At 43.2% G+C, this 11,178-nt stretch overlaps 1 protein-coding gene across 1 annotated transcript; it reads left to right on the forward strand.

Moving 5' to 3' along the window:
* Positions 1–1,612: 1,612 nt before the first annotated feature.
* MED10 (mediator complex subunit 10) lies at positions 1,613–6,872 on the forward strand. The gene is made up of 4 exons (XM_083624805.1): positions 1,613–1,939; positions 4,039–4,122; positions 4,664–4,766; positions 6,262–6,872. The coding sequence occupies exons 1-4, from the start codon at positions 1,818–1,820 to the stop codon at positions 6,355–6,357; spliced, it is 405 nt and encodes a 134-aa protein (XP_083480931.1). The 5' UTR covers positions 1,613–1,817; the 3' UTR covers positions 6,358–6,872.
* The last annotated feature ends 4,306 nt before the right edge of the window (positions 6,873–11,178 follow it).

Here is an 11,178-nt window from a genome sequence, read left to right on the forward strand (position 1 = left end):
GAAACATTTGTCATCCTTTGATGAAGTGGAGAGAGAAAAATGGGGATAGCTGCTCCTCTGGAGCAAATCACCCCCTTCTTTTATTTTAAAACGTGTGACCAGCCACCCCATGTGCAGCCCTATTAAAAATATTTTTCATCTTTAGAAGACACAAGAGTTACCCACCCTGGAAGAGTGGCAGATGAAGGTGATGGATTATATGGAATTGGCGGAAATGACTGGCAGAATCCGAGACCTGGGAGAAGAGTTAGTGGAAGAAGACCTAACAATCTGCTGGTACAGGTTCAAGGGTCTTGTGTTATACAAAGGCCTGAACAACATGGGTCCAGGGCACGTTAAGGACCACCTGAGTCCTTGCATTCCAGCCTGAGATCACCAAGACAACGCTGTTTGTTGTCCCTCATATTGTGACCTCAGCTATTTAGTGTTGAGCATTTAGTGATGCTGATCCCATATTTTTTACCCACCCTGGAAGAGTGGCAGATGAAGGTGATGGACTATATGGAATTGGCGGAAATGACTGGCAGAATCCGAGACCTGGGAGAAGAGTTGGTGGAAGAAGACTGGAAGAAATTTAAAGACTATCTGCAGAAACACTGTATAATTAATGAATGTTAAAATGATGTTGGATTGAAAATGAGTGGCATTAGCAACAAAGTTAATAAGAATATGCAAAAATGAATTGATAATGGATGAAAATATAGAGTTATAATATGTTAAGATATAGAGTTAAGATAAACGAAAGAGGGTAAGGATTTGCTGATTTGATTATTTAAATGGGAATACAAAAAGGGGAGGTGTGAGGAGGCCAAGGAAACAAGCTAATGAGTTTAAAGTTACAAAAAACGGATTTGTTTTTAATTCCTTTTTATCTATTTGTTTTTTGTATTTCGTATTTTTATTCTTCTTTTTTCTTTTTTATGTATTTTTTTTGCTCTCGTTTTTGTATCTTTTTCTTTCTATATGACTTCTTTTCTATTTTGTAAACCTATGTTTTTGTAAAACCTCAATAAATATCTTTTTTTAAAAAAATATTTTTCATCTTTCAAGGAAAAAAAGGCAGAGTATAAATATATATATATATACATATAATATTTATCAATTATAAATATATAATCCCGAGAATCGGTTGGACACTTAATTTATGATGGACGTATATATTTTTATTCCTGACTTTTTGAAACCGCTTAATTGCCGCGGGGGGGGGGGCAGAACCACCTCTAAGCGGTATATAAAAAATGAAGCGTGTGTTTCCGCGGGGCGGGGGGAACAAGAACACGAGGAGCACACGAAAATGGCTTCTCTGGCTCACAACAAGGGGAAAAAATCAGATTAGCATCTCGTCTGGCCAATGGCGGCGGCCGCGGTGTCCAGCAGGAGGCGGGGCAATATATTAACCCGCCCCTCACTATGAAAAGCCTGGCAGCCTTTCTCAACCTGTGGGTCCTCAGATGTTGTTGAACTACAACTCCCATCACCCCTAGCTAGCAAGGCCGGAGCTCAGGGATGATGGGAGTTGTAGTCCAACAGCGTCTGGGGAGCCACAGGTTGAGAACGGCGGCTTGCGCATGCGCCCCCTCTCTCGCTCTCTCGTGGGGGCGGAGCCTAAGCCGGAGAGGCTGCTGAATCCTCTCGCTGGGAGGAGGGGAGAAGAGGGAAGGAGCGCCGTTTGACCCGGAAGCGGAAGTGGCCGCGACGGTCTCGATGGCGGCTCCCTTGGCAACGGGCGCCGCCAGGGAGCTTTGAGGAGGAGGAGGAGGAGGAGGAAGAAGGGAGGGTCTTCCATCGCTGGAGCGCCGACGGCCAGGCCCGAAGGGATGGCGGAGAAGTTCGACTCCCTGGAGGAGCACCTGGAGAAGTTCGTGGAGAACATCCGGCAGCTGGGCATCATCGTCAGCGACTTCCAGCCCAGCAGCCAGGCGGGCCTCAACCAGAAGCTGTGAGTGCCCCCCCTTCTCAGCCCCCTCCTCTCTCTGCGCCCCCAGAGCGACCTGCTCCGAAGGCTCGGGGCTGGCGAGAGCAGTATTGTGGGGAGCGGCTGTTTCCTTGTGCGCCATTATACCCTAAGGGGTTAATCGACTGTCGCTTTATTTGATATTAAGTTGTCGATTTTAATAATAATAATAATAATAATAATAATAATAATAATAATATTTTTTTATTTGTACCCCGCCCATCTGGCTGGGTTTCCCCAGCCACTCTGGGCGGCTTCCACAAAGACCAAAAATACACTAAGATGTCACACATTAAAAACTTCCCTGAATAGGGCAAGAGCGCAGCTTTTTGAAACACCAACAGTTTCCTTGGAGGGAGAATAATAATAATGATGATGATGATGATGATGATGATGATGATAATAATGATAATAATAATTTATTATTTATTATTTATACCCCGCCCATCTGGCTGGGCCGCCCCAGCCACTCTGGGCGGCTTCCAACAAACATTAAAAATACATTAAAATGTCAAACATTAAAAACTTCCCTGAACAGGGCTGCCTTCAGATGTCTTCTGAATGTCAGGTAGTTGTTTATTTCCTTGACATCTGGTGGGAGGGCGTTCCACAGGGCGGGTGCCGCTACCGAGAAGGCCCTCTGCCTGGTTCCCTGTAGCTTTGCTTCTCGCAATGAGGGAACCGCCAGAAGGCCCTCAGAGCTGGACCTCAGTGTCCGGGCAGAACGATGGGGGTGGAGACGCTCCTTCAGGTATACTGGACCGAGGCCGTTTAGGGCTTTAAAGGTCAACACCAACACTTTGAATTGTGCTCGGAAACGTACTGGTTGATTTTAAGTCATTTTCATGTATCGGTTGTGGTTTGCTCGTGTCAGGTTGCCAAAAGACGTGTGATCTTGTATATATTTCCCCTCTACACTTTGCCCTGCATGCGGTCATATAGAAAATGTAATCTGGTTAAGATTCCCTGTTGGTGGGATGCTCTTTCCCCAGGGAGGCTCGCCAGGCGCCGCTGTTGTGTATCTTCAGGTCCCAGGTGAAAGCTTACCCCTTAACCCAAGCCTTTGGCTTCTTAATCTATGTATTTTTATTATTAGGTTTATATCCCACTTTTCCTCCCAGTAAAGGAGCCCAGGGTGTCCTGTACAGTTCGCCTCCCTCCCCATTTATTCTCTCAACAACCCTGTGAGGTAGTCTAGGCTGAGAGACTGTGACGGCCCAATCCCCCCCAAGTGGTGATTCGAACCCTAGTCTCCTGAGTCCTAGTTTAACACTCAGACGACTACATCACACTGCCACTGTGGCCTTTTAGAAGTGGGTGGAATGTTTTTCAATGTATTCCCCCACTCCGTTGGTCTTAATGTATCTATTGGGTTTTGTCTGTTTGTAAGTAACTTTGGGTGGCCTTGGGCAAGATAATGCAAGGTAATTCTGTTTGTGTAGAATCTTTTTGACATCGGTTTGGAGAGAGTATGCGTGGGTAATCTATTCCTGGATTTTGCTCCTACAGGAAGTAATGATGGCCACTATCGTGGATGGCATGGTTTCAAAAGAGGATTAGACAGAACCATGTAGGAGAAAGAAATGACCTGTTTCCACTGTTGGAGACTGTATGCCCCTGAATGCCAGTTCTTGGGAGCTACGAATGTGCAATTACACACATATTCTGCTTGTCAGCTTCCAATAGGTATCTGGTTGGCCATTATGAGAGTAGGATGCTGGACTACATGGGCTGTTGGCCTGATCCTGCAGGCTCTTCTTGCGTTCTTACTCCTGAAATTGTCTTTGATTAGACAGCTGGTAGTCAGAAGTCTATAAACATGGATGTTCCATTGCTGGTCATTGCTAATAGATGAAAGGTCCGTATGCATATTGTTTTGAAAAGCCACCTCCTCCATGGATTTAGAGGAGGGAGGGATTGAGATCTGCCAGTATTTGGTTTTCTAGTGGTTCTTTTTATTTTTGAGAATGCTCTTTTTGTGTCTTTTAAAAATTACTTATAGGAATACAGACTAGTGCGACTATTGTTGTGACTATTGTCTTAGTAGTTCTGGGAATGAATAAACCTATGTTTCCTTCTCCTAGGAATTTTATGGTTACAGGCTTGCAAGATGTTGACAAGTGCCGGCAGCAGCTTCATGATATTAGTGTGCCTTTGGAAGTCTTCGAGTAAGTGTTTAACTTCACATGGTTACAGGCAATACTTATCTCCAAAGCCTTGGGAAAAGTATCTCGGTCTTCTTCATCTTAATGATTTTGATGAGCAGGGCTAGAAAGCAAACGTCTGTACACTACAGAACGTAGTAGTAGTACTAAAGAGTGGTACCAAACTCTTGTGGTACTAAACTCTCTTCTGGTCTTTAAGAAGCATCTTGCAGAATATTATTTCACACATTTTCTCAGTTTTTCTCCCCTCAGGTATATTTCTGGGAATAGTTTGGCTTTCAGCATCTGTTTAAAAAGGCAGTTCTTGCATGTTGATGCTAACTGAGCTAGGTGAACTTGCCATAGTGCTTCTTAAAGTAGTCTCTATACAGCTAGATGTTCAGTATTGATGTAAAAATGTCAGCAACATGTTCTTAGCTGCATATCTCATACATGATCTAGTGTGTCTTGTTTTAGAAAGTGTTGTGAATAGATGATCTATATGTCTGTTTTACACTGTATGGAAACCTATCTATAAAACCTGACATACCATTTATTTCCTCAGATATATAGATCAAGGCCGTAATCCCCAACTTTATACTAAAGAGTGTTTGGAAAGGGCTCTTGCTAAAAATGAACAGGTGAAGGGCAAAATTGACACCATGAAGGTAAGATAAAGGTGTTTCTCAAATAACATGTATTCACTAATAGATAAATAGTCTCATTAAGATGAAACACAAAATACATCAAAAGTATCGGACTTGATAGGCTTTGCCTATATATTGGTAGTCTTCACTGATTATATCTGAAGTATCACATTCTGTAACAAAAATTCAAAGTGTATTTAGAAATTAAGAACCGTCTGCAAATTGCAACTGAGTGATAGTACCTAGAGTTTTCACAATCTGAGAGGGTTTCTAGATCCAGTTTTGTCATTTGAGGTTAACTGGTCCAGGCTTGGACCATCTGAAGTAACTGCAGCAGCTGTGACCTTTGCTGGACAAGGATCCTCTCTGCCACTCCTACCTATACTCCGGTAATTTTCTGGATTGCATTGATATAATGCAAGGTTACCTTTTGAAAACGATTCAGAGATGCAATTCAAAGTATAGCTCCCAGCCAATAACTGGGGCCAGTCAGTTGGGCAGTTTGTGCTCCCCCAGGTAGCCCTGACAGCTGAAGGAAGGCATGTGATGACTTTAGAAATAGGATCACCTTAGCTGTGGCATATTGCTTATGAAGTGTAGTTATCCACCGCTAGGAAGGCTCCCTTGGGCCTACATTGTCTTTTCGTTACTAGGAAATTTAAAATATATGCTAAGTCTTTAATCTTTGGTTCATTAATTTAATCTTGCTGTTAACTTGATTTTTATTTTATAAGCTACTCTAGTGGGATGTGTGACAATGCAGTGTAGTATATCATTCTGAATAAGCTTTCCAAAGAATTAAGTTAAAATATTAATTTGGCTCTAGATGAAATGAATCGTGTGACTTGTTTTTATTGTATTTATTTCTTAAATTTGTATGGTGCCCTACATTTGTATATCTCAGGGCAGTTCACAACATAAAAATACAAGATAAAAACACAAAATTCATAATTAGAACAAGAACAAAACTAAAACGATAGTCCCCCTCCGCACCTCCTCCCAAAATAAGTTTAAAAGGGTATCAGATGTTAATCTGCCAAATGGCTAGTTGAAGAGGAACATTTTCACCTGGCTCCTAGAGGTGTATAATGTAGGCAACAGCCTTCCATTTGCCTTGGGGATCTTTGGACTTTTCTCTTCAAGAAGGTGCTCCCTGGGCTACAGTAGCAAACTGCTTTGGAAACTGAATGGAGCTCTCAAAGGACTTTGTTAACCTCCTTGGGTGCAAGCCGAAACCTTCTGTTTACAAGAAGTTATAAGCACCACTGTGTGGGTACACAGTGGGCTTCATGTACATTCGCCAGGTGTGTAGAGTGCATTTGTGCCTGAGATACGATAAAGTAGGTCAGTAGTAGCTTGATCGAGTCTTTACTTACTTCCTGTCAAATAAAACTGCTAGCACATGGTGGTCTTGGTTGTTGGACAAGTACTGCTGCTAATACTATCTCCTTCCTACCCTCAGTGCTAATAAAAGGCGAAAGTTTCCCTGCTTGACACTTTTTCTTTTTCTTCTTAGAAATTCAAAAGCCTATTGATTCAAGAGCTGACTAAAGTCTTCCCAGAGGACATGGCCAAGTACAAAGCTATTCGGGGTGAAGATTCATCTCCTTAATTACATTCTGTATTGTACTGTGTTCTTCTCCAGACACCGCTGATAGGTTATTGTGGCAATGTTTGACATAACCAGAGGACTGAAAGTGCTGTATCCACAGAAGCATTGATTAAATGTTTTGTTTCTTGGAAAAGATGCAAGCTGATTCTCCAGTACAACATCTGAAGTCATTCAGGTTTCTAAGGACTTCAGTAAGAAGCCAACAACTGTGAAACAGTCTTTAAGGGGGCTTCCGGCTCATATGTGAACTCAAGCCTATCAACATTGCTTTTTGTAAGATCCCATTTTGCATTACTTAGCATATATCTTTCTTATACAAAGTGGGGTCAGGCAGCTATATGTCTGCTGTTGAAGCTCTGCCACCTACGAAGTGGAGAAGCAGAATAGTCGCTGTAATCTCTCTTCCTGGGTAATTAATAGGTTTGTCCATACTTTTTCGTTATACCTTGGTCTGCAGGAAGAGTAGAATGATTCTATGATGCTATATGAAAGAATAAACAAGAACATTTGCAATATGGTGCATGTGCAGTTGATATATTCTTTATAGCCTGCTCGGTTTTGTATGGTTAATGCAAAAACCAAGCTTCTGATATTGAATTAGGTTGTAGCCTTGCTGGATTAAATTTGTATAGTAAAGTTGTTTATTTCCCCCCGCCTCCAAACTTCCATACGGTCTCTTGGGCTTTTTGCACGGTAGATGAGAAATGTCAATCTACATTTTAATCATCAAAGGTATTTGCATGCTATACCTTGTGGGCGGCATCTAATTCATATCCATCTGCTGCTGGAAGGCATCAGTCAGTGTAATGGAGGAGGTAGTTTGTGGGGGTTGGCGGAGGGATACACCCTTACTAAGATATGGCAGCTATAAACTAGCTCATACTTGTATGTTCATTACTCTGCAACTGTAGCAGTCAGTGCTGATTTACATAGCTATCAAATGTACTGTATATTAAAAGGTCAGGGAGGGATAGATGCTTGACAATCTATGCATTGGATAAAGTGCCTGGTTTTGGTGGAGGTAGTTTATACCATTCATACAAACAATTTTTTACTAGTTCATATGTCCAGTTGTTCAATACCTCAAAAGGTGGAGCTTCACCGCATGATCACCTATAGACAATCCTCACACAATGTTGGTAACCAGGCAAGCACTCTTAAATAGTGGAAATAAGCTCTTCATCTATATGATTCATCAGTTATAATAGAGGGTCTGAAGCAAAGTGCAGGTATGATTAACTTGGAAGTATTGAGTTGCTGTTTGTCATATTGCTCTGTGAAAATAGTTCTGGGGCTGTTCAAATTATCTGCATTTGTACCCATTTCCTGTATTATGTGGGGCAGACCCTACACAGCTCCCCATTACTTCTATCCCATATAGATTCTAGTCTTTTCTCTCACACCCTGATACAATTCTTAGTAATTTCTATGCTGTTCCTCTTCCATTTTCTCTCTTCTCACCCTACCCTCACCAGAAATTGTAGATCTCTTATCTCTTTTCCCTGCCCCCCGCCCTACCCAAACTGTGTGTTAAGATGTGGGGATGAGCTTGTTGTGAAACAGCAGAGTGCCATTTTCCTGAACAAGTTAACATCAGCAATTTTAATAATCACTGTAATTGTCAGTGTGTTCAGGACTAGTGCCAGCTTGGGAATGGCAGAACTTGGCATGTTGCCATGACCGGCCCCTGCCTGGTACTAATGCCCACCAGAGCCCCCATCCAGGGCACTGCTACAGCCGCCTCAATTCACACATGCCCCTTCCTCACAGACGTGCTTATTGGCAGTGGTGCTTATTAGGGGAGCCAGTGAGCACTGGCTTGGTTCCCTTATGTGATGTGCAACTGCCATGTTACGTTTCCTGAGATGTGATGTCTAATATGATGCCTGCTTTCCACGAAAGAGAGCAACGTCAGTGCTTGACTCCCATAAAAGATTTATCTCTGACAAATGCAGAAAGGAAATTATATTCAAAGCGTGTTATGCTATGTTAATGTAATATTTTAATTTGAAGGGTAAAAATACACCGTCATTAACAACCGCTACAAGAGGTTATTGAAATCCACATGAGGGCTAGGAAACATCTGGGGTGCAGAGGAGCAGAGAAGATTTCCCGACACAATTTTTTAGGTCTCTTCAGCAGTGGCTGAAGAGACCTGTTCATTCACCCAGTTTCCCCCCCTTAAAACAACAACAACAACTCACTTTTCACAGCTCAGGCCTCTCAGTTTTAAACTGTGTTTTAACTTTTCATTTTTAAAAATGTTTTAATCCAGTGGTGTTTATTTTACAGAGAACTCTTGTTTATGGGAGGACTAGATAAATGCCCCAAATAAATTGATATGTAGAGAGCTTTTCCATGAATTAGACATACACGCTCTTTCCCCCTAGGTGCATCAATATTCCTGTCATATTATTATTTTTTCTTAGAAGGTCTCTCAAAGGCTTGAAGCCTGACGAACCATTCTGTGACTTGAACTCTTTCTTTGCCTGAGTCTCCTCTGACATGCCCCTTTGTTAGCCTGGCCAGAGTCCCCTTCTCCCCTCTTGCTTCTGTCAATATTGTTGCAGTTAATGTCTCATCCCAGCTTTCCTTCTTTGTAAAGAAGCGAGCAAAGGAGATATTGAGCAGTTCAGCCTTCTGTGTGCTGTTTGTCAGTACCATTTGTCCTTGAATTGAACTCCATTTCCTGGGTACCGTTTTGTCTGGTAGCTTTCAGGTCCTTTGTAAGATTTCTGCAGTAACCACACCAGTCTCTGGGTTTTCCTGTCATTGTGTTACATAGGCTTGGCCCATGATGATATTGGGCTGTAATTATGCTGGTTATACCTACTTTAATAGTGAGGAAATTCTTTTTCACCCATTACTTGGGTGATCCTATCTCTCCCCTGGCCTGCCACCCAAATTTGGGACATGGTTTAACTTATTCTGAGCCTATTTAAATCTCTCCCTCTCTTTCTTTCTCTCTCTCTCACACCCCCCCACCCCTCTTTGAAGGTCAGAGACTGCCAAAATGTCTCCCTGATCCAGATATGTCAAGTGAGAGCTTTCACATGCCCAGGAAAAAAATCTGAGGCTATGAGAGTGCTTGACCTCACATTTGAGGCAATGTTCAGAATTGAGACTAGGGGTGGAGGGGGAGAAATATGGTCCCGTTCACACTTAAAGCCAAATCTGCTGAACTTGCACTTTCCTAAACAGTATAAGAACCGAAACGTAGCCATTCTTTGAAATTTGCATTCATCCAGATTTTGAGATGCGTTTCTCCAACCAAACGATATTTACAGAAACGCATTGTATTAGGGGAGGTTGCTGGCTGCTGCATACAAAAATGTGTTTGTTAAGATAAGTTTGAATTAAAATGCTAGTGAATTTTCATTAGGGCTTTTTGGGGGTGGGGGGAAATTGCTGCAGAAATACGAAGAACTGTATTTAAGACTGGAGAGAGGGGAATGCAGAACTGAGGGAACTGAAACTGAGAGACACGTCTATCCCTATTTGAGGAAAAGAGTATTTTCCATCCCTCTAGCCATTTTCTGTGGGTACCATATTTTTCGCTCCATAAGACGCACCAGACCATAAGACGCACCTAGTTTTTGGAGAAAGAAAACAAGAAAAAAAATATTCTGAATCCCAGAAGCCAGAACAGCAAGAGGGATCACTGCGCAGCAAAAGCAGCGATCCCTCTTGCTGTTCTGGCTTCTGGGATAGCTGCGCAGCCTGCATTTGCTCTATAAGACGCACACACATTTCCCCTTACTTTTTAGGAGGGGAAAAGTGAGTCTTATAAAGCAAAAAATACGGTACTTTAGATTCTCTCCGCACACACCCAATCTGATAGAACAGGTCTTAAAGCGGCAGCAACCAGGCAAACCATACGGGAGCAGGAAGAGGAGGGGAAGGGTCTATTGCTGGGGCTGTGTACTGATTCTATGACATCCTAACTGAAGCTGCCTATGGCCTTGTTTCTCCTACTCTGCTGGTTCCGGATAGTCCTCAAGTCACAGATCAGTGAGTAACAGAATCGGGGCAGATGGCATATTGCAAACAATCACCGTGGTTCAAACCCTGATCCAGTTAATCTCTCTCAGTAGCCTCCCACCCCCCATGTTGATTTAGTGTTATGCCATTAACTCAGCCATGGGGGAAGGTGCCATCTGGAGGAACCTTGAATCACTCTGCTGAGTCGTCTTGGCTGGTGGGGGACAATTAACATGGATGACTCAGCACCAGCAGTCCGAGTTCAGAAGAGTTTCTCTCGGATAACACCCGCTTGGCAGGAACTCTGTGGCCTCTTGTCTGTGACATGCTCAAGACGGCACATATTGTGCAACCTACTGACATGTAAAAGGGACGCGGGTGGCGCCGTGGGTTAAACCACAGAGCCTAGGACTTGCCGATCAGAAGGTTAGCGGTTCGAATCCCCGCGACGGGGTGAGCTCCCATTGCTCGGTCCCAGCTCCTGCCCACCTAGCAGTTGGAAAGCACGTCAAAGTGCAAGTAGATAAATAGGTACCGCTCTGGCGGGAAGGTAAACGGCATTTCCGTGCGCTGCTCTGGTTCGCCAGAAGCAGCTTAGTCATGCTGGCCACATGACCCGGAAGCTGTACGCCAGCTCCCTCGGCCAATAAAGCGAGATGAGCGCCGCAACCCCAGAGTCGGTTACGGCTGGACGTAATGGCCTGGGGTCCCTTTACCTTTACCTACTGACATGTAAATATGCAACTCTGCCTAGGAGCTAAAATTCAGGAGATTAAGCTTCACACACCTTGGACCACCAATTTAGAAGCAACTCTCCCTGGTTTCCCAAAGCTCATGTCT

The sequence above is a fragment of the Podarcis filfolensis genome (assembly GCF_964270895.1).
Source record: "Podarcis filfolensis genome assembly, chromosome: 7".
Taxonomy (NCBI): domain Eukaryota; kingdom Metazoa; phylum Chordata; class Lepidosauria; order Squamata; family Lacertidae; genus Podarcis; species Podarcis filfolensis.